Source organism: Netta rufina (assembly GCF_964035555.1).
Source record: "Netta rufina genome assembly, chromosome: 2".
Lineage (NCBI taxonomy): Eukaryota > Metazoa > Chordata > Aves > Anseriformes > Anatidae > Netta > Netta rufina.
In genome coordinates this window covers 43,520,453-43,545,218 of record NC_140124.1, presented here as the reverse complement: position 1 = coordinate 43,545,218, position 24,766 = coordinate 43,520,453, and the positions used below count along the sequence as shown (strand labels likewise).

The 24,766-nt window shown below is 42.4% G+C and overlaps 1 protein-coding gene across 1 annotated transcript in view; it reads right to left on the bottom strand.

Moving 5' to 3' along the window:
* Positions 1-24,766, bottom strand: part of CMTM8 (CKLF like MARVEL transmembrane domain containing 8) — a 33,426-nt gene that overhangs the window by 2,460 nt on the left and 6,200 nt on the right. The window contains exons 2-3 of the mRNA XM_084281548.1: positions 5,160-5,333; positions 704-820 (exon numbers count right to left, since the gene is read on the bottom strand). Of these exons, the coding sequence (XP_084137674.1) occupies positions 704-820; positions 5,160-5,333 (291 nt within the window). The remainder of the gene's footprint in view (positions 1-703; positions 821-5,159; positions 5,334-24,766) is intronic.

The following is a 24,766-nucleotide window of genomic DNA, read 5'->3' as shown; positions in this document are numbered from 1 at the left end:
TCACCTACTCATTAAGTGACACAGCTCTTATATATATATTAAAAAGTTGTTTTTTACCCATATTGAAAGCTTCAAATTCCCAAATCTAAGTAGTAAGACAGTAATGTCAGACACTAACAATTTGCATCCACTTTAAAACACTCAAGAGTTTTCAAGCATTGCCCACCCAGCTCAGAAGGATTATCAAAAGGTGAGGCTGGAACAGGAAGATCACTGTAAAAATGACAATAGCACTTCAGGGCCTTCCCACAGGGGCTCTGTGTATGGCTCAGCCTACAAAAAGCTAAACATACCTTAGCCACATCAGCGCAAAGTCAGCTGAGTTATTTAAACTGCTTTTGAAGTTGTATAAATGCACTACGCAAACCTGGTGCTCACCCAATTTGTCTACTCTGATGTACAGACTATAACTTCTGCCAGAAAGCTAGTAATAAACTGGGGCAAGGAAGGGACAGCTGCATGACCTCAAAAGCATTACAGCCTTTTTCAGACGTGACAGTCATCTCCTGGCTGAATTTCTAGTCATCTCCAAAAACTATGAACTAAATTACAGCTATCTATAGATTGTGTGTGTGAGTTTTCATAGCAGTCTGCAGCTTTTAAAAATCCAGAACATGTGCATTTCCACCCTCACTTCCAGAGGGCCTTTATTTGATAACATTTAGTTAGACGTTGAACTAATTGAAGCAAAAAATGAACTCACTGAAGAAGCTGCCCAACTGTTGTAATTGTGACTGTCCAGTTCTTTGGTAACTGAAGATGCATCTACAATGGCAGCAATGAGGTACAAAATGAAGGCACTCCCATTAAAGCACAGACCCTGTTGAAAAACAAAATAAAATTAGCAATTCATATGACAAAGCATTTATCACCATTTTCTGTTGAGACATTACAAAGCTCTCCTCTGAAACATAACGTGCATGTGATGTACACACAAAATGTGTTTCTCAATGATTTTACCTTCTTTCAAGTTTCTACCTGTAAGATTAGATTTTAACTGCTCATTTTTAACATTTGTAAATATTAATGCATGGTTTGGACCAACTGCTCTCTCCATCACACTAAATCCAGAAAGGTTTAGTTTAAACAAAAAGTTTAGTTTAAAAGTTTAGTTTAAAGTGGGTGTGCAGTGATTTTCCAAAAGTCAAAATAGAAACACAGTTTGGTTATCACAATCTAGATGTTAAGCAGTAAGAATATGACACTATATGGTAAAAGAAAAGCAAAGAAAAAAAGAAAAACAAAGAAAAACAAAGGAAAAGGAAAAGGAAAAGGAAAAGGAAAAGGAAAAGGAAAAGGAAAAGGAAAAGGAAAAGGAAAAGGAAAAGGAAAAGGAAGAGGAAGAGGAAGAGGAAGAGGAAGAGGAAGAGGAAGAGGAAAAAGAGGGAAAAGGATAGGGAAGGGGATGGGGAAAGGGAAAGGGAAAGGGGAAGGGGAAGGGGAAGGGGAAGGGGAAGGGGAAGGGGAAGGGGAAGGGGAAGGGGAAGGGGAAGGGGAAGGGGAAGGGGAAGGGGAAGGGGAAGGGGAAGGGGAAGGGGAAGGGGAAGGGGAAGGGGAAGGGGAAGGGGAAGGGGAAGGGGAAGGGGAAGGGGAAGGGAAGGGAAGGGAAGGGAAGGGAAGGGAAGGGAAGGGAAGGGAAGGGAAGGGAAGGGAAGGGAAGGGAAGGGAAGGGAAGGGAAGGGAAGGGAAGGGAAGGGAAGGGAAGGGAAGGGAACTACAATTTGATTACATTTCTAATCTATAAAAAAATATGCTGTCAGAATGAATGGTTCCTGGCCATATGAAGAATATTTATGATGCTTCCAAAACTTTGTTTTTGCTTTTGAAGGAAATAAAGAGAGTATAATTTTTAGTCACTATTCTTAGTACCATTCAGTACTTTTCCCTTCTACCTGTTTCTGAGAGGAGAAAACAAACAAACAAACAAAAAAACAAACATAAAATCAATGAGGAGAACAGTCTGAATGATGAAAAGACTCATCCATGGTAGATGCTACATTTTCTCTTCTAAGGAGCCGAGAAATGTCTCCAGGGATCTACGCTCATTACTACAAAAGAAGCAAAGCAGATAACATTGATCTCACACAACACTACAGAGAATGAACAAGAATGGTTTTGCATGTGAGAGAGAACAGAAAAGGAAAGGAGGCCGAAAGTCTGAGAAGAGGAAAGAGACAAAAAGGTATGAGGTGTTTTTTTTCTTTAAAGTAATTTTAATACTTTGACATTTACTTACTCACTGTTTTGTCATGGCTATAGGAAGTTCGTTCTTGTTTTTAAAAAAATCCCCTAAAACTCCCCCCTGCTGCTTGTCTAAGGCATATGAATTTGGCCATAAAATACACTTCTAGTTCACAGGTGCTGTATTTAAGTGGAATACCCCTGACACTCTTTGCACCTCGTTACAATTGCATTAATTAATAACCATCAATTTAGACAAGGTCCTACTATTGTAGATGATCTGCTCCCTTCAGCTTCTGGGCCTGTCTTTGTACCCGAGCATCACACAAATATCATAACCCTTCAATCTGGTGTCCCAGTTGTCTCTAAGCCTTGCCAGACTGGTGCAGCTCCAACTTACTAATTTCCATCGTGTGACCCAGCGGATGCTGGCAACATACATCAATTATTCAGTATTGAATTCACCAGGCAACAACTCTGACACAATCCAAAAAGAAAAAAAGAAAGAGCGGGAGGGAGGGAGTCCAGTGCCGGGGAGTTCAGTTTGATTCATGAGCTCATTCATGAGTGGTATCTCACCTCTATCAGGTCATCTAATAAAGCATGCTTTCTCTCCGTGTAAATCTCACCTCTCCTATCTAAGTATTACAGTAATAAAATCTCAAACTGTCAATTTTAGGATAGGGTGCCAACAACTGGCAAGCACAACTTTCGCAGAGCACTGATTTTCGAACTTCAAATTTGATTGCCTGGAGTATTTGTTGTTGTTATTTTTAAATTTCCTGTTCCAAAAAGACTCAATTACCCTGGAAAGCTACAAATCCCTGCAATATCTTGTCATGTAGAAAAGGAAAAAAAGCACATAATTTTTTCGAAGTGCTGCTTTGGGAAATAACACTGCTGGGGAAGATGGAATGCAATGCAAGCTGATTGGGCCTTTACTGCCAATATATTACTCAAACCAAATGGTTCATGCTAAATTACCATCTGCTTCTTAAATTCAGATTTACCAGATTTTAAAAGCTTCCATTGATTGTTTTAGCAAAGAACTGGCATTATTAAGGAGAGTCAGTCCTGAAGCACATCCTTTGGGTTAATTTGCAGTAAAGTAACTGCATCTTAAGCAATTTGGTAATGTGCTTAACCTGCAAAAACTGAATTTATGACAAAGAAGTCCAGATGTAATTTTGGGTACTGCAGACAACCGGCACAGTTTGAGCTAAGTGTCGCCTAAGGAGGCAGAGCAATAACTAGCAGAGACTGATACTTTGGGAAATGGGGGGGAGGTGGGTATAAACTCACTCAAAAGGGGTGTGTCCGTCCTGCCCCCTTCAATGAAGACATAAAAAACATCTCTCTGAAAAGAGGCCCAGTGTTACTCTTGGCCAGCCAGGAGTAGCAGAAGTTCATTTCACAGGCTGCTCCCAATAGCTCTTTTAATACCCTAGGGCGAACCAAGCTGAAATGCAAGCATCTTTGATTGGTTTTGCATTTCTTTTCTCTTTGTATTATCTTTTACTATAAAGGGAGTCTACCTTTTGGATCCACATTTGGGTGATCTTATCTACAATACATTTGGAACTCAGAGCAAGAAATGCACTCAATTTCAAGTAGAAACAGATCAAAAACTCCAACTTGTCTACCTCATAGATCAGGGGCAACCCATTTACCTGCAGCGGTTGCCTGATGATATTGTTAAACTGATGAAAGAGGGGTAATAACTAAAATGGTATCCCAGTGGATACGAAAATGCTTTCTTTTTGAATGTACTTACATCTAATGGACGGGGGAGGGACACCACCTTTAAACGTAACCAGACACATTACTGCTGTAATTGAAATAACCCAACATTTCTATAGCACTGTTATAGCCTTAATGGTAATTGCTGGTCATGAAACTTGAAAACAGAGAAGCTGTCTGAACAGAATCCTGCTTGTTCTTATTAGTAATTGCTATAGCTGGCTATTTATTACAGCAACAAATGGGAAGGTGAGAAGTGTGTTCAATTTTAGTCACATACACAGTATAGATGATAACAAGCTGTTTGCAACACAGAAGTCAAATATATTTTTTCCATAAAACTAACAGAATTCTCATTAGTAGTCTTTAGCTAGTTAGGAGAGAGAAAAAAAAAAAAAAAAAAAAGCATTTAATTGTATCAGACAAATGCAAAACCAAATTTATATTAATTCTTGGATGGGTAACAAATAGCAGTTGGCTTACGTGACAATGACTTTGAGGATCTAACTGCCCTGAACACCAACGTGTTATGAAAATCATGTAAAAATATACTGCTGCCATGCATAGCTAGCAGGGTTTGTTCAAACCACAAAACTTGGATCTGAATTTCAAGGGCCTGTGAAATTTTTCTCTGTAATTACCTTACTTGTTTATCTAATCTTCATTAAGTCTTGAGCTGAAAGCGAAGGATCACATGGCATGTATTTTACATATATATATATAATACTAATAACTTGCAGCACCATTTTCACTGTAGGCCAAATACTGCTAGCTCTGAACCACGTTCTCTTTTGATTTAGCAGAGGAAGACTCATGCTTTAAGATCCATGGTCCCATTTCCAACTCATGGTGTTGACTCAAGTAGAGATTTCCACTGTTTAAGCCATATGGCTGGATCTGTTAGCTCAGAGGCAGCAACAGCCTCATGGAGTGTAATCACTACAGGGAGCAAAAAAGGCTGTGCATAAATATGAGTCACACACAGGCTATTAAAAATCAAGTCACTGGATCAACCGATGAACAAAAAGGTGAAACATCATAGGGAGAGTGTTTTAAATGGGTAGTAGTGTCTGGGTAGTAGGAAGGTTAGACACGGCAGGTGTGCAGACACAAAGAAAGTAGGGAAAAATTGCAAAAAGCACCAGTGCAATTGGTTAACTACAGCTGTAGAAAGCATCGGTATTTTATTCTCTTCATAACACAGCAAAGCTGAAACAACAAAGAAAAGGTTTATTTACCACCGTGGTCCATGGCACCTGTGGGATCCTGGTGTAGGTCATGGTCATGTAGATGATCAGAAAGAAGACAGTGAGAACCCAGTAAAACACAGCCACAAACATCACCCAGCCAAAGGCTGGATACAAAAAATACTCAGTTCCAGCAATCAGCGTCCACACCAGCAGCCCTAATACCTGCAAAAGTTATGGAGAAGAAAGAAAACTGTTACACGGTCTTAGACCTCATACATTTGTTCTGGGTCAAATAACAATGCTCCTGCCATTCAGATAACCATTTAATGAGCTGAGCTGGGGTGCTATACCGACATAGTACTAATCTAGCAAAAAAGAGCAAATAAAAGTGTTTTTGCTGTGGCAGGATGTCACAAAGAGAAACACCTTTCACTATTATGGAGCCATAGCTGTGGCAGTTTTATAGCTAGCTCTCAAAAAGATCTCTCATTATAGATAATATAAAAAATATTATAAAGACATCACAGTGAATTGTGTTTGAATACTAGCCTACTAGCTTACGTGCAGGAAGGTAAGTAGTAGGATTTTGCAGTCAGCAAAGTCGCTTTAGAAACAGAAGGCTGTGAAGTACCACTGGGGTCTCCAGGTGCCACCTGCCACAATCACGGGTAACTGAGCAGTTGGGTCCAGGTCAAAACAGTCCATAAAACACGTGCTCTGTGGTCTGTCAGGTACCAGGGATACAAATCAACTCCCAAGACCTTATAATAAAGGCAGTAGTGAAATATCCCAAGTCAGGCTGGGAATATCACCACTTTCCACAGTTCTCAAAACATCTCCCAGGTGACCTGACCATCAGAAGCAGACAGAAACCCACACTCAAGCAATTCCTAGCCCACAAGTCTGGGGGGAAAAAAAAATAAAATCCAACAAAAAACACCTCCCGCATGATCCTGAATCTGGCAATCTGTTCACAACCAAGTCATGAACAAAATACATCAGCCAGGGATTTTAACAGAGTCTCCCCAGTTTCTCCAGCGTTAGCTGATCTCCAGTGCATCAAGGGGGATGGGGAGCAAACAAAACAGAAGCCAAGCAGATATGCCAAGGGGAGGAAAGTTGTGTGTTTTACAGGTTCTCCAGCAATTATAAAATCTTAATTTTAAAAAGAAAGGACTATTTTATACCTTTCATATATATACAGGTTTATATAAATATTTAGAAAGCACTTTTGTGGTGCAACCCACTTATTGAACAGACAACAGCCATAGCGGGACAGACTGGAGAACCTTCTACCCCAAGACCCTGTCTCCAGCAGTAGTTAATAACAGCTGCCTGAAGAAGTATATAACAATAAATCACTCAACAGCAATATTTCTTGGTCTTTAGTGTGTAATCACTGATGATAAATCTCAAAACAATACATGCAAGACAAAACTCTCCTGCTAAATAGAAGATTACTGTAATTCACCCTGATAACTTTCAGCAGCGGATACCTACTTATTTTGCCTTCATTTCCCCTTCCAAATTGTCACCCAAACAAAATTCAGCCCTCAAATTGTTGTCTTGTGTATTCACAAGGTATTCCCTTGTATTATTTGTACGTTCATCCACAGCTGCACCATGCATACATAAAAAGCACCACAAAAAGCCCCATCTTTTTAAAATTATTTTTGTCTTTTAATAGAAATAATAATGGTCTTTATAAGAGCAGTTTTTCACCATTTTCCCCACTGCAGCCATTCCTGTTGAGGAAGACTAACAATTCCCAGTGCTTGCAGCACACCAGGGGAGGGCAGCATTGCTTCACAGGAATGGTTCAGATAGTTCAATAGTTATATAGATTTAAAATAGGCTCTTTCTCTTTTAATAGAAAGTTACTGTCTCAGCAATGCTTCTGCTAGTTCACTCTAATTCTAGTCCCAACCACATTTTACTAATAGTAGCAATTCAGTTAATAATGCCTTAAATTGCACAGACTACACATGATTAGATTAAAAAACAACTCAAGTTTTAGTGCAACAACTGCTTTCAGAATATACGATCTGGAGAGACCATTGAGCTCGCAAAACGCCCTTTTCTTAGGATACGAAGTTGCTTTCTGATGTGTCCATCCACATTAATCTACATTTAAATTGATCACCCGTAGATGAAATCAATGAATAATTGGACTCAGCAAATTCAAAGAGGGATTTATCCTCAATCTCTGTGTCTGGTACAATACCATCAAAGGAAACTTGGGAGAAGAGACAAAGGAAACAAAGAAATGAAACATCATTAAACGCCCACAGACAACAGTGCGCTATTTGAGAGAGCTTTTAAAAATAGCCAGATTTTTTTTTTTAATAAAAAGCGCCAAGACTATGAAAAATGCTTATGCTAAATTCAACCCAAACGAGATTGATAAGAACATCTCAGCTTATACAATGGGTTATTTCTGAGAACAGCAAAAACTTCACAAGCAGCCAGTTCTTACAGCCAAGAAGGACAATTTTGAAGGTACAGGAGCCCACCAACCTTACATAACCACACGGTGAAGCCGGCTAGGCATGAACTAGAGCATTGGTATTCTCACTGTTAACTGTTTTTTCCCCAGTAATATTCTAATGTGCTATTACCATCTCTCCTTGAAGACCATTTTAATACACAAATGGCCATATATCTTGCACGCAGTCCGAAGAATTGCTTTTAATGCATGTTTTTAGCTAGCCCATATAAATGGCAGAACAATTTATCTAAGCACCGTGGACGTTTCAGATTTATATTCTTAACCAGTTCCTGGTTCGTATGCATCGTAACTTTGATGGGTTGCAGATTAGAGTGCGTCTGACATTTTCGGTTAGAGCCAGACACTCTCACTGCACATTACCGGAGCTGACAAGCTGAAATAATATTTCACGTTTCTTGATTAGACCTGAAAAGGTCAGAGCAGCTCATGGTCAACAATTCACTCTGTGTATAGTTAAACGATACGGCGAATGGTTTTATTGCGCATGTTTACATCGGCAATAAATTGATTTAAAGTTCACGCCGGCCAACAGCATCTACCAAATATCTAAGGAGTCAAAGGAACATGGACAGCTAGACAAGTCTTTCATTATCAGCTTGTCTTTTCAGCACCTTAAGTACGGAGATAGCTTGGGATGTGTTAAAGCCCGTCTCCTAATATTTTGACTGCCCCTTGCATTATGTTTACTGTTCAACAGATCAGGTACAAACTGCATGGCACTGGTGCATCTGCTGGAGCCAAGAGCACCACTTCTGATGACTTGATAACAAACCTCCTTGCTGGGAACAACTGGCCTATGGCTATATTCAAATGCCATCTCAGTGAGCTTCTGGTGTACAGGAGATGGCAAATAAGTGATAGGTATGCAATGCTGTAAAGCAAAGACCAGCAGCTGAATACCTGGGGAGTGCTCACAGGCATCCATGTGTACAGAAGCACACAGCTTGCTTCAGGACTTCAGATGGAGAAAGCTCTGCTCAGGAACTGGAAAAGGCCTGTAGCTCATCATACTAGATAAACCTAACCATGTGTATTGGTAATAGCCAAGTATTTTGATCTGAACTTATGAGCAAGTCGGAATATTCTTATTGAGAATTACAGGAACACAACATGATCCTGTCTGAAATGACTCTGAGAAAGGGAAGAAAAAACGCCAAGGAGAGAAGAAATAATACTTGTGGTAGTTGCTGAAAGGGGGGCTGGCTCATCAGACTGTAAGGGTCCAGTTCTTCAAGTCAGGTATGGATTTCACTCACCAGTAAATCATAAAGGCAGGCAGTTTTCTCTTGTTCATTGCAGTCTATGATTTTACCTCGGACATCTATTCTGTGATCACTTGGCTGCCACTTGATCAGGTACCTCCATTACCAGACTGCATTAATATGCCAAAGGTACTAATGCATACTTCAGCAGTTGGCAGATACTGTAAAAAGGAAATAACTTGGTAGCAGCGTCCGATATTATTGAGCGGGCAAGTTTAAAATTAGATGCTTAATTGCGTATTCAAACCCTTAAATAAGTGCCATATTTTTTTCTGCAATGCTGAGAACTTCAGAAGTATCAGACTACTTTAAAAAGAAAGGCTTTGTTGCCTTGTAGATGAGATAGATCTTGTCTCGTGTTGCTGGTGCAAACGAGCAGGTACGAAAGCAGGTGTTGAGCTTGGATCTGTCTACTCAGTTTTGCTTTCAGAAGTAGCTTGAAAATTGCAGAACTAAAACCGTACTTGCAAACTATATTTAAAACGCCTGTGATATATTCCGTGACTCCTCTCCAGTGACGTTAACGTTACAAAAACTGCAGCATTCATCCTGCCTGGTTAACTCAGCAACACAGTTAAAGATGTGTATGCATCCCTTTCAAAGGAAAAAGAAGTCTCTTTGTGGCAGAACTGACAGGGAATAAAACCCAAGGCTCATCTAGCTTCATGAAATAAAAACTTTTTGGCATGTTTGCCTCGAGCTTTTCATATTCTTTATCCTAAAGACGCTTCCCAGGACCGTTTCAGCTAGCTGTATGCATAAGTATTACAGGATTTATACAGTGTTGCTACTGGCATAGATGGAAATCATGGTAGAAGGAGACCAGAAGAGCTGTGCATTTGCAGAAACAGTTGTCTCCTGTATTCAGGCACCTAACCATGGACGGGCTCCAGCACGACATCTTGCATCTCCTTCCAAAGGAAGCAGATTTACTACAAGAAGAAAGAGAGACCACTCTAAATTATTGCACTTTTTTTATTTCACTATTAAATCACCAGTCAGGAGCTACCTCAGCAGCAGCACATGCAGCCTGTGAATGTCTGAGCCTCCATCCTTTTCTTCCCTTGGTTGTCCTCTGCCTGCAAAATATCCCAGGGGGTCTACTGTGGGCTGGGAAAACACAAAAATTTCACAGACATCAAAATGTAGGCTCTGATACCACGAACCAAAATATCCAGGAAGGGAGATAGAGGGAATAGATACTTAAAAAATAAAAAGGTGAAAAAGTGGCATTCCTTTTCTATTGTGCCTGTAAGACATGACCAGGACAGGCAGCTGTAGTAACAGGAAGATTTATTTGCCCTATGTTTGACAGATACAGAATGATATTTTCTTCCAGCCAAGATGAAATGGAGTAAAATGTTTGCAATGCATTTAAATACTCTCTTTAATTGGAGTTTTTGAGCTCCCGTACATGCTATTAGTACACGAAGGGATATCCACCAATTTCACCGTCTGTCACTAGAGGGAGCACAGCCATTGCTTTTTCTGAAAAATATTTTAAAAGCTCTAGCACCATCAGCGAGAGTGGGAGTTTTATTTCCTCGCACACGAATCACCTGCCAGGAGAGAAAGGTGGAGGGGGAAGACAGAGAGCAACCTGCCGAAATAACCCCGATGGCCCTGTAATGCCAGAGGGGCGATTTGCACACATTGCTGAAACCCCGCAGATTGAAAAGGTTGGAAGGATTTGGAAGGATTCAAATTTAAGTTGGACTTCTATTAATGCTCAGTGAAGATGCAAAGACAAATCAATTCAAAAGAGATCTCTCAGCTACAGTTTCTAGAAATCCCAGATCCTTCCTGAACTATCGTTGAAATTTCACGGGCCGCGTTAATTAACGTACTCTGTATTAATTTAAGCAATGCCTTGTCTTAGACCTCTGTGTCTCTTCCCCAGTTGCAAATACTTTTTTGACATGAAACACTACAACAACTTGGAATAAAAATGTGCAAAATTCAGCACTTTTTACTTTCATAGAATTTCTGAACACTGTCTGAACATTTCTGAAACTGTTTTAAAGCAGTTTCAGCATCGAATCTGCTCGCTAGTCTTCTAACTTTCTGTCACACTCTTGGCTCCATGGCAGCAAGCACCCCTCATGAAAGGCCAAACATAAGAGCTTGAAATGCTGGCAATGCTCACCGTTACTTGAAAGGAGAAATCTCCCACAGAACTGTTATTGAGAACAGCTTTCACTTGAGAGGAAACTACTGGAAGCATCAAGTGTCCAAGCCTACTCCAGCAGTATGCCTTCCCGACAGAGTGAGTGACCCCTTTTTCTCAGGAGTTTAGTCCAAATCCTACTACAGGCCACACAGAAAAACCTTCTGACCCAGGCTTGAAATTGTTTAACCTCACACCCACTGACAGATTATTTCATTCCAGAGGGAGGACGCCTATCTTACAGTGAGAACTCAGACCGTGTCCTTCAAGAGCTGACAGAGTCCTCCAGTGCCTTTCCCACAGCTCCAAGGATCAGAGAAGTCTTCCCACAATGACCTCAATTCCCCAGAAAAGAGCCCAAAAGTGCCTTCGTGTATAGTTCCAGGCCAGGCCTCTCCACAACTGAGTCAGTAGAGAAGAGCCAGTCCTGGAGCACCAAGTTGCAAACTTACTTTTCTGATCAGAAAGGGTGTGCAATGCTGCAGTGCTGCCTGGGCACAAAATCATACCTCAGCGAAAGGCAGTAGCACACCCCAGTTTCGTGTTGACTTAAGGAGTCTACCGCCAGCTCGGATGAATAAATCACAAAGGCATTCCTCCTCTCGCCTCCACGGCTGATGCCACTGACTCCACCGCAACTCATACGTGAGGAGTCTTCTGAGATCCAGTGCTCCGGCTCACTGAAGTCAAAAGCTTACAAAAATATCTCAGGGGTGGGAGGGAGTAAAGAAATCATCCTGTCCGTCCCACCAGCATATTATGATGTTAAGCCCTTGCTTCACCTGAGAAACAGGCGTGGAATGTGTGAGACTGGAGCTAACGCCAGTAACGGGCCAAAAAGACAAAGCTTCAATTAAAACAACCAAAGATGTTTTCTGGAAAACACAGGGTGTCCCATCACCCATCAAAATCAAGGTGCAGAGAAAGGCTCCTGCAAGGAAAGAAATGTAAGGCTGAAAAAAGATAACTCCAATTTTGTATTTGAGGCCAAAGGAGGATATGATGGAAGCCTGCAGAATGGTGGGTGGCATAGAGAAGGGAGTAAGGGCTGGATTAGGCTTCACAATGCAAGAAGCATCCAATTAAACTATCAGGCAGAAAGCTGGAAAACAAGCAGAAGTGAATGGTAATGAAAATAAAATAAAATAAAATAAAATAAAATAAAATAAAATAAAATAAAATAAAATAAAACAAAACAAAACAAAACAAAACAAAACAAAACAAACAACACATAACCAAATTACAGAATTCATTGCTATGGCATGTCAAGGAAACCAGGAATATGAGAGGTTTAAAAAATATCCCACCAGGCCCTGGAAGACAGGTCAGCCCATGGCTATGACCTATATACATGACAGACAACAGGCAGCCTTCAGCTCTGGAAATCCCTACATGTGCAACTTGCCCGAGGCCCTAAAGCTACAGCAAGGATGGCTCTTGCTCTGTGTGCCCTCCTTCTTACGCTTTTCTCCAGGTTTTCAATATTTGTCGCTAACAGAGGCAGAATGCTGGATGAAAGGGGCTGCTGAGCCAATCCATTACAACCACCATGACCAGCTGATGGCTTTAACTGGCCTCGCCTTCCTGCAGGAGACCCTGGAAACAGAACTGGAAGCTGCAAAAGTGTTAATGGGATAGGATGGATCAGGTGCAGGCCACATCAATACATCACTGCTTGTTTCTAAAGCAGAGCTGCGAGGAACAGGCTCACGCCACGGCGAAGAAAGCGGCTTGAATGATATCGTTATGAAATCTATCTTCTCAGCAGAGCAGTGGTTGATCATTAACAGGTCATGAAAATGTGTACAAAGCATAAAGATTGGTCCGTGTCCCAGGGCATTTTCCACATTAAGTGCTTTTAGGTTTTCGTGGGCTGCATTCAGAGCACACATCTGTTTACCGACGGCTTCGGCTTCCCAATGCCTGTAAATTCGAGCTTAATGCTCGTGTTTTGCCTGAGGAGCTGTGCGCACAGAGACATTTATATCGGCAGTGCACTTTGCTGTGCATTACACGTATTAGCTCGTTATACCCTCGCTAGCCATCACTTTATCTCCCAAAGCAGGAGACACAACCTGGCCTTTGCCCGTACTGTTCCTTTACCTGACAGAAGTACATTTTATGCAGAAGACAGAGTGATGGGTCCTTCCCAGGTCAGTCAGGAGAAAGATCTGGGATCAGCCTCTGTCCTCAAACACCCGGAGCTGCCGCAGCTGACTGGGAACACGCTGGTTCCTGGTATCAGCTCCTCCATCGGTGGCACAGTTTAACGTAAAAATAAAGAGGGGCGGTGCAAAAAATCGCTGCAGACAAACAGCCTGCACAAGAAAAGCACTTAACTGGTTCTTGGGAAGGTCATTTAGTGCAACAGGGGGAAGGCAATGACCTCCACCTCCTCTAAACCTGACCTCAGCCAAGGAGACCGCCCGGCCTCTTCTCCAACAGCGGTGACAGATGCGAATTAAAGGGAAGCTGCTGCTCCCTTTTCCTGCACGGCAGGGGTTACTCCCACCACCTCGCATTTCCACAAGAAACACCTTGCTATTGTGCAGCAGCACTGCTGATTTCAAATTCACCTTTTACTGCCTCCACAGCTTCCTGACAGCGTCAGGAGAAGTAAGTGGTGCTGCTACGGCCAACGCCGTGGGCTGCAGCTGATGGTGTTGTGGGTCCAGGCATTGTTCACTTGAATTCCTGCTGGGCTTTGCTCTTTGGCAGCAGGCAGGGAACATGGAAAGTAAGAGTTTGTTAGATCCAAACACAAAATGATCTGCTTTTTACAGGTACTCTCTGAGACAATTTCACTTAGCACTGTTTCCGAGGATGAACTTCAAAATTACAAAGCAAAATAGTCACACACAAACACATGTTAGATGGGATAAATATTTCTCTGTGTTTCCTAACAGTTGTTTTTGTGCAGCCCCTAGATGTACTTTTTAGGAAAAAATACTCTTGAAGATCCAATACAACCACCTTTAGTTTTAAAACTAGCAAATCAATTCCATATTTTGTTCTTTTTTTCTCTTAAAACCCTTGTCATAAATCATCAAAATAGGCAAATCAAGGTTAAATGTTCCTGTATTTAACATGCAAATATGAATGCATTTGTAAAGGTTGTAGCTGATTTCTCTGAGGAGTAACATTCACAAACAGGTCATTTGAATAGTCCTGGCCCCATACAGGCAGTACAGACGCAAAAATACAGCCCACATGACCCATGAATGAGACACACGAGTAATTCATTGAGCTGGTTTCTTCGTGAGTTCTATCACCACAACCATATGATGCCCGATTTCAATTTTAAAATATCCCCATTCATTTAAAATTTAAACAAACAGGGAAAACATACTGGCTTTTTTTTTTTTTTTAATTCTTATTTTGAGATTTGAAGTTGAGGTTTGGACAAGGGAAGCAATCTCTATGGATACCAAATTTCCTATCTCTGCTTGAGACAGAAGGGGTTTTGGGAGCACAGCTGCAGTTGTACCTGTGGGATTGGGTTTGTGCCCCCCAACCCAGTAGTTTTTGGGTTAGGGTTTTTGGAGAACAAGCTGAGCATACCACCTTTCTTTTGTGCAAAATTAGTGCTTTTTAACACTGGTTCACAAAGATACGGTATTTTTTTCTGAGAAGGGCTGCAAACTGTCACCTCGAGTAGAGGATGTATTTCTGGAGGTAAAGACCATGGTGCAGTCCTAGTGCTCTGGATATAATTTCTCCTTGATGATGCACAAACTGTGAGTGTGCAGGTTTAACCTACTGCATACCTTGAATACATGCTTGTCCCTGATACTGTTAGGAAGTGACACCGCTTTCAGAGAAAAATTAGAAAGAAAGACTATCAGCTTCAGTAATCTCTAGCTGCCAGGAATCTCCTTTCTTATCATGATTTAAACAGGAAAAGCTCAAAAGTGAAGTCTGAGCTTCAAAGATACACGGTCATATGTGTCTGGCTGAATGTGTTTTCCCCAGTATGGCTATTAATATCTGTCATTATTATCACTACAAGCACCATTGTTTCTTAATGAACTTAATGGTAGGAGGGTTTGCTATTTTGTTTTAATGCATTCGTATAAATGAAAAGATGTTTGACTTACCATTAGGTTCTACATTGATCTCACCTCTTCTAGCTACATACAGAATTCTCCTTTGGAAGAAGTTTTACAGTACTCTATCCTCCTTTCTCCCCACAAAGATTTCAGGCTCCTGGGGGTAGAAAAATACTGGTTTCTCAATAGACTGCAATGATTTGTACGAGTTATTTTTAAGAATCGGAGCATGTGTACATGCTGAACACACCCATCCACAAAGAGAGTCATTCTGCCATCATTTGTACATTAATAAGGTGAACTATTTTTAAAAGAGAATTCCTAGCCATGGTTACTCATGAATTATGACTGATTATTTATGTAGTGAACTTTGTTTAAACGCTGTCTACGTTCTTCAAGAGAACAATGCTGTGTACAGCTGCTTTTTTAATAATGTCACCATCTCTTTGTTGCTATTTTTACATTTCCATCTTCCTGTTAGGCCATGTAAATAGGGATGCCTATAATTAGCGGACGCACTGTATTGTTTCACAAATCTCTGCTGCTACATTACAGCAAAAAACTCATTACTTCTTTGGGAATAACTTCTATTTTACTCTATACTTACAATACAAAGTCATCAAGCTAGGCATGGTAGAATGGGAAAAACAAAGAGAATATCTAATAGAAAAGCCTATTGCTGCATTCTACTTCCATTTAAAGATGAGTAAAACATTAAATGCTCATTCTATTATATTTTTTTTTTAGACTGAAAGTATCTTTTCATTTCCAGCTGAACACACAGAAATTGGTTTTGTACAATACAAAATTTTTGCTCCCCGTAAGAGGAAGCCTTCCAGTCATAAAAAGCTGAAGCAGTTGTTGCCTGACAAACAGAAGACATATGAAAATGAGACTGCATCCAGATCTGTTGTTGTCTGCCTATCTAGAAGCTTATTGTACCTCTTGGCTACTTCAATATCTAGTCCCATACATAAAAGTTCAACCCCAGGAACCATTATGCACATTTTGGGTAGAGATTACGGATTTCACAAAGAACAATTCTCACCTCGTAGCAGTACATCATTCATGGGAAAATCTTTTTTCTGATCTGGCAAACTTGTTTTCCTTCTCGAATACATTTTGCAGTTAATGTAACAACAACAGAGAATGTCTGTAAATATCTTACATTTGCATATACTTTTCTGGAGGCATTTGTGTACGCAGACTTCACAGTCAGAAAGGCCCCTTTTGGCCACATGGGCAATCGTGCAAAGGCTTCAACCTACAGAGTGCTTTTTGGAAAGAGAGGACATCTTGGTGTAGATGTTTAGCATGTGAAGGGATTCACCTTGTTTCTACATAAACTGCCATGATGCCAATTGCTCTGGTTGCTGAAAACCTTGGCTTCACTTCTAATCTCAATTCATCTGAAGTCAGCTTTCAGATGTCCTTTTCTCAAGCCTCCATTTGTCACCACTGTATTAAAGATTGCACTAAAAGCTGTGTTTAAAATTGTTGACAAGACACAACTGATGAAGAGAGAAACATAAATATTGGTGTGTTTTCTTCATCCTAGTAGCAGCATAAGGGATTTACTTTGAAGGAAGCAGCACCAGGGCTAATAGAGAATTTTCACTAGAGACCTATTTAAGAGCTGTTACCACAATTAATATTGGCAGAGCAGTTTGGGGTGAAAAAGCAATTTTAAGATGAAGGATTGTACACAAGCGAAAATATTAATGCCAAGGGAAGAAAATTAGCTGGACAAACAAGTAACAGACACTGTGGATGAGATATACTTTTAGATCACTGCTTGTCATCATGCTCCATAACTTTGTATTTTTAAGGTTCTGGAGAAAAAAGCCCACAAGCTGGAAGGACTTCCCACAACCAGCCAGCTTTTTGTGATGAATAGTCGAGTGGTGCATGCAGCATAAGAGAACAAAGTAAAAAGCTCCATGGGATACCTGACACTTGAAATTCAAACTACCCAAGTCATAAATTAAGTATATACGCCTGCGTGTGAGCCAGGGTATAATGTTCCCCAACTGCTTCAATGGGCCTTGTGTAAACAAAGAACAAAACAACTGGCTGCAAATGTCAGCTTTCTAATTCAAGCAAAACAAGCTTCCAATTAAGAGAAAAAAAATCAAGGCCTGAAGACACTGGCTTATTCAGGTTTAAAGAAGTGAACAGAAGTGATTTAACGCCCCTCAGATGTCTGCTTTGCTTTTCTGTCAGAGGCTGCTGCCCTGCAAGAGCAGCTCCCAAATCTGCTCCTGAACTACTGCACTCTGCTGCCCAGCATGGCCAAGGTAAACAAATCTCTGGCTGGGGTTATCACCATACCCTGAGCTGTGTGCTGCAGCGAACAGCAAGGCACGGAGACCTTTTCAGCTGTCTGCGCTGCAGAGCTACTGATCTGCAGTCAGAGCTTCTGAATTTGCCTCCTGGAGTACATGAAAACAGAAGTCAGGAAACAATCGAGAGGACAAGTCCTTCTCGGCTGCTGCTTTCACTGCAGGCATTTGTGCTTCTCTGTTCTCACAGGAGCCTTTGGGTTTTCATGCATATTCAACTCCATTTTTGCCTCTAAATCGTATTTTCCAATACAGCTCCCAGACTTCAGAACTGCTGCAAACCACAGGGGCTATGGATTAGTGGGTGTCATATGCCTGGAAGAGAAGCATTTAGAGCAATTCCAAGTCGCAGTGGAAAGATATTCCCCACACATTTTCCTTCTAGCTCCTCCACAGGCATGGCACTTTCTTCTGGGAGACAAGCAGGTTGTTAGCCCGAAGAGCAGTACAACCCTCAAATTAATCTAGCAAAGGGGGCTCACCTCCCTCGCACAGACTGGAATTTTGTCCTAAAGAAGACAGGCAAACCTCAGCCTGAGCTCTGAACGTCAATCTAAAACACAAGCACTGCTTGCTCTTCATCTCACCCTACTGGGCTTGGTCCTCACCCCTTACAGAAGCGGAGTCAGAAGGCCAAGACATCTGGCTGTGTCTCAGGGCATGGCTTCATGCGTAGGCAGAGACTGAACTGTGGGGCAGAGAGGACAAGGTTATGGCCCCGCACGCTGCCGACCTTCAGCAGGGCAGCGTGGCACTCAGCCAGGCAGAGGGCAGTCACCCTGCCAGCCTTCAGCACCAAATTTCCAATCGCTTACCATCCATCAGCTGCCTCTGCCGTGCTCGGCTCACAGCTCGTCACGGGTTAAGGCAGCAGGACCTGTGCTGGGGTCAGGCACTGGCTGGGTGGAGGTGGTCACGACCTGGCGGTACCGATACCCAAAAAATGCAGCAACCGACTCTGAAGGCTGCCTGCATTTGACCTGCAATTCAGAAACAGCAAGCGATGCAGCCTGCATGCCAAGTGTCAGGGGGAGAGCTGTACGTAGCGCAGCAACACCCAGGGAGCGAGGGGGTTACAGGGCTTGCTCTGGTCTAGGAGCAGACTCCGTTCCCACCCAAACAGCTCTTCTAAAAAACTCTAAGCCTTTTCCTGTAGTTTTGTTTATAACATCCCCGATATATACAACCACCTAAGTGCTATTTACTTAGCTCACTTCCACACCTTTCCCCTTTCCCTCGTCCCAGATTGAGATCACAGCTTGCTAGCCAGGATTTTCAGCCGCCCTGGACCTCTGAGAGAGAGCGGGCAGAATGAAGAGGTGTTAGCAGCCTTTGTTCACATACTCTTTGCTGAGTATTTCAGCTATTTACCTCCCGCTCTGAAGTTCCTGTTTTCCCACTGAGGGGGAAGGGAAGGCCGGCAGCCCGCACAGCGACACCGCGGCATTTGGTTTAGAAAGCCTGCCTGCAGACAGGGATATTTAGTACGTTTTTCCCCAAAAGTTTCAAATAAAAAAAGGAAAATTCAAACTGAAGAGTGAAAATTCCTTAGAAAACTGGGGAAAAATAAAAATATATATATACACAAGTTGTATTTTAGAGATATCCCTTCCTTCAAGCTACCAACTATTCCTAAATGCACAGATGCTCACGTTGAAAACTCAGCCTGCTACGATGAACTGTGCACAGACAGGCACATGATATAACTTCCTAGGCCACACAATATTACCTGTGTTAGTAAATAAAACCAAGGGAGCAGAAAGCAATTAGGCTACTTAAAACCATCACTAGGTGGGAGTTTTGCAAGTTCACACAAAAGGAAAAGGAAGAACACAGCGTGCACAGCGATTTGCTTTTGATACAGGAGAAGGCATATGTTGCTTGATAACCCAGTGATGAGGCAGGAAAGCCATGGGACACATTCATTTGTTGGGCTGGGACACGGCTGGATTGACTTCTGTGATGCTGAGCTGCTTTGAAGCCTAGGATCTAATAGCATCATGAAGTTACAGTGATGTGGATTAACAAATTAACTAATGCTTCATCACAGAGGAAGATGCTCACTCGTAGTGTGGGGTACATGACAATCGGGGAGCTTTAAAGCACCACGTAAATTCCTCCTTTGACAGTAAGTACTCCACACAGAGGTACTGGAGAGGAAAGGCTTAAGGGAGGGGATTTCTTTCGCTAGACTAATCCACGGCGCTGGCAAAAGCAACAAGCTCTCCAGGAAAGCTCCTGGGCACATGCTTTTCTTCAGCACCGAGCGGAAGGAACAACGCAGCTGATCCTTCACCAGATGCTAACAAGTGGGTAGGAAATGAGGATCGGAAAGGAGTTGCTGTTTCTTAAGAGCCCAACAAACAATTCAAGTGCCGATCAGCGCGTACAACCTTCTGGCTAGCTCGGCTTTCATGTTGTTTTTGTGTCACGCCCGGGTCCGTCGGCATGCCTGGAGTCAGGGGGAAATCTAGCGCAGGTTTTAACAGTAAGAAGATCTGACTCACTATTACCTTCTCTTCATAACAACACCCTCTGTGTGCTTTACATCTTAGTCTGATCTCATTCCCATCAACTCCTCTGGACTCCATCCGCACCTCTTCTCAGGCTCATCTTCTTGCTTACGCACATTGCTGATATAACAGCAAGGGGAACAGCAGCAACCACAAGTCAGAATTATGTCTTCTTCCAAAACGCTGCTCTCTACAATATCCTGTTTTAAATGAGACCCAAATTGAAGAGATCCTCCAGGAAAAAAAAAAAAAAAAAAGTTCAGTAGAAAACAGTTTTGAAGCAAAAATGACTTTGGGCATAGTTCTAGGGCTTTGGGGGGCTTGTATTCCTCTATTCACTTTAGGAAGAAAATGAAAACTGAACGTAACCTAGCTTGGAGAATTCCACCTCATTTATTGCTGTGTACTCTGTTTAATTGTAACTTGACCTAGCAAAACGCTTTCTAAGATTCCCCATCTCATCTTTAACACATTGCCTTGACTTGCTTACTTCAGGCAAACATTTGCTAGGTGATCCTCTCCTACTGCACAAAGAGAATGTCAAATTCCTTGTACAAGTGTCTGGTCATGTTTCACGATGGCCAAAGTCTAGAAGAAAATCCCCAAAGTGAACAAAATGCTTGGAAACCTTATTCTACATTCCCGTCCTTACTTTTGCTGAGAAGAGGAACAGGGAGAGTTCTTCAAATATACTGAATGGAATGAAGAAGATGTGATGAGTAGCATGAAAAGCTGGTTATCATTATTCCACTCATTTAAAGTCTCATCATTCAACTATAGTGGTGTCTGTGTCACATTTTTAAAACTGTTTTTTATACATCTTTGCATGGAGGTCATAGTTCAAACAGAAGTCACACCACAAGAGCTCCCATCTCGTCAAGTGGCTCATTATCTCCTTCTTGCACACTGTCTTTTAAAGTGAAATGAATGCAAGAATTTACTCAAAACAGTAAGGATTCTTGTTTTCCAAAACTAAATGTAGTGTTTCTCAATGACAATTATCTTTTCGCCCAGTAGGAATTTTATTTGGTATCCAGACTCTGACAATAGCCGAATTCCTACGCATTGGGACAAAAAACAATAATAATAATAATAAAAAAGAAGACTAATAATGTACTGATTTGTACCGTGCTGTATCTTAGTCATGCCATAGGGAAGAAGAAATATTTTTGTCTTGGAGGTCAACTATCAATCTACAACAGTACATAGCTGTTGTGACTGTAACACACATCCCAATGCAGATGCATGCAGAGAGGCTTCAAAACAGAACTTCTAACAGAGATCCTGCTTTTCCACATATCCCAATTTCTTGTATTGAAGAACTTGTTAGCCTTTTTCTAAAGTCTTCCCACAAGATAGTGGTAGGTCTGATGAAAACCAAGTCTGTCCAATCTGCCATGTGCCTGGAGCATTTAGGGTTAACTCAGCCAAAAGCATTTGGTTTACTTAAAAGAAAGCACCTTCAGCAATGCAAGAGCCAAACGTGCCACAATAATTCACCCACAGCCTCCTGATGAAGACCTTGGGAAGCAAACCTTCAGCACGTTGCCCAAAGCTGCTGGGCAAGAAGGCTTGAAGGAATAACGGGACAAAAGCAAAACTAAAAGAACTTAAAAGAGTTACAAAATTAGGACAGGGACAAAGAGGCAGAGGAGTGAGCGAGCAAGAGGCAGGCACAAGTATTATGTTAAAATACCTTTCAGTGTGCAACACTGCAAGAAATGAAGTTCCTCATCCATCTTCATTGTATCCCTAGTAAATACAGTCTGTAATGACACGGCCACGTACTTTCCCCTTCTCCATACCACCACCTGCATGCAGCAACAGAACGGGTCGCAGCCCTCAGAATTGTAAAGACTGTAAATAAGGTCAAAAGTATCCACTTCTTGCCAAATTTTGCTGGAAAAATGCTTCTTTTCCCCTACAGTGCTTAACATGGCACTGTGTTTTGCCTCTTCAGAGCACAGCTCTTCCTGGCCTGGCTGCAACCGCAAATAATCATTTCTTTTGCCCCTCGGACCCAAAGTCAGTGGCCCGGAAAACAAGGAGAGAAGCGAGCACACTGGAAGGCCAGGCTTACTCGCCTCGTTTAGCATCACACAGGAAGACGGTGGAGATTAAAGTCAGATCTTCCAAGGAAGCTATTAGCCAGGAGAGCATCTTTTCTCACTGAATATTAAACTAAGACCAAATCAATGCAGATGCTTCAATTTGGGGTGTTTTTCCCTGCTGTGGATGAAGTAAAAATGCCATCCTTCCCTGTACATATCATGGCTGTGCCCTGAGCCTACAGAAGGCAATTGTGCGTTTGTTTATGCCTTCAAACTACATCAGTGGTAGCAGGCACCCAACCACAGTCACCTTCCCCTCACCTGATCCTTGTCAGGCTCTGCCCTGCAGTTGGAGACAGCCAAGGCTGATTTTATCAGCTGAAGTGCCATTTTAAAGACACCTCGCAGAGGTCTGCCTTTTGTTGAAGGCTTCTTTTGTTTGCTCCCCTGCCCCCCCGGTGTTTAATTCCTGCCTGCAGCACCCTCCATGTCTCTGTTTTTTGAGTTTCTCCCGTAGTTCCTCGTACTTCTCTCCAAACTGTTCAGCCTTGCTCAGCTGTTACCTGCTGCAGGAGCTGCGGCCTTGGCGAGAGCGCTATTGTTGAAGAAAAGGGATGATGCTGCTAAAATACACGTTAAAGAAACTCTTTAATGTAATGGCTACACACACATATAAAGGAAAAAAAAGACCCTGTTAGTGGCTGTCTCATTTCAAGGCTGAATAAACAGAGCCTGTGCAGAATCACCTTGAATCTATTTAAACACAGGCCTGGGCAAAGCAGCCCCACTTGGAGCTGATGACACCAAGCAGGCCTGGTTTTGGGTATGGAGCAGAGGCTCTTGACAGGATCCCTTTCAAGTTGTGCACATCAGGCCACCAGCTAACCACAAACAGAGATTACCAGAGATGAGGATCAGACTGCCTTCCCCAAAAGGCCTCCCTCCAGCCCTAGGCAGGATTTTTAATAGATTTATTCTTTATAACCAGATTATGATACATCCAAAGACCGTGACAACAAATTGCTGCTTATCACCATGCTTACTTAGACCATCTCAGTTCTACAAAATCTGATTTTAGTTCATCTCAGACTGGCCCAAAACCATTGTGGCTGCCCAGAACAAACTGCTGGTACAACCTCCCTGTAAGGACACCAATTTGATGCAACTCTTTTTGTTTTGCCTCGGAGGTTTTTATCCCAGCAAACCTGTGGTTGCACCAGCACCATCCGCACGCACGTACCTTGGAAAAATGAAGAGTGTAAATGCACATCCTTGTGCTTGGTAGAAGTGCAGTCGTGCCCAGGACAGATCCGAGTCTGTGTAGTGATCTGGTAAGGCCTGGATCCAGCATTAGTGCATGAGGAACCGAGCCCCAGCTCTTTCATTTCCCTTGGGTAAGGTCAGCACCAAGCCTTCCTTTGCCCAGCCCCAGCTCCCATCTGGTTCTCCCATTACTCGGGCCCTCCTTCTCTGCAGTTTTAGCAGTCCTACAGCCCGGCCACTCCTTCCAGAAGCAGGCAAATCGATGTAGCCCCTTCCAGAGGAATTGGCTCTGAGCACTGCTGAGCAGAAGCACCTTGCCAAAGCTCTGACAGATGCTGAAATTTATTTGCAGTTCAGCCGTAGAAAAGAGGGCTTGGTGCTCTTCCTGCAGGCGCTCTTCCTACTGCTTTTCCAGAACAGAAATGGGAACGAGTGCAGAAATACGTCTCTGTTACTATATGTACTTTACCCAAAAGAAAAAAAAAGAAAAAAAAAGAAACTAAAAAAAGACCATCACACAGATATATGCAGGGCCATTAGAAACTGAATTTATGGCACCGTTATTCCCAGGAGAGAAGAAGCTGAATGAGAAGGCACTCACCAAGCGAGGGGAGCGCATCATAATTCCTGCTAGGTTTTTCCACTTGCAAGGGCTCAGAGTCCCCGTGAGAATTTCTCTTTGGTTTTGAGAACTGAATATTTAAGAAGGATCCTTGTGCCACCGGTGCTTTAACCCTGCCTGTTGCTGTGCTGTCGGTGTGGGATGGAGGGCAGAGCAGGCTGGGCAGGCAGGCAGGAGGGCTTCCCTCACCCGAGGGCAAGGAGCGAAAGGCACCTGCTGCTGCTGTGGAAGAAGCACTTTGTTAATGGCTCAGACCAGGGGTTAGAAACCTGGGGGACTTCTATGGTTTTGCAAGAGTCCCGTGTGACTCACAGCCCATTAACCTCCTTGTCTTCCTTTCTCTGCTTGCATGCGTATCACCCTGCCAGCACATGCACCTCTTCATCATGCACGGCGTGGAAAACTGTTTCTTTGACAGGCACACACTTCTTTAAGATCCTCTCACTTGAGGTCTTACCAGCATGAAATAAATCATCCCGAGGAGAAGGCAGGAGCCCCACCCAGTGCAGAAAAGGGAAACCGGAATGGGACATGAAGGGGAAAACAACCCCCAAACACATAGAAAAGAGACAAAGACAAGTACAGTTTTTGTATCCAATTTAGGAAAGAAAGCAGCACCAGGAATCTCCATCATTTTCTGCATCTGACACTACCACTGCCCACTGTCTTCACTCACCTGTCAGGTGACACACCCAGCCACAGCACCATGCTAAATCTCAGCAACTAGGAAGCTGTACCTATTCCATCAGAAATAGTGGGAGCACTGCACATAGACAGACACCAACATAGACAGAGGCTACTGGAGGCCAAAAATTATTCAAAACTAGCGTTGGGTTACATGAGAATTTTTGTAGGGAAAGGTTCTCCTCTAGAGGTT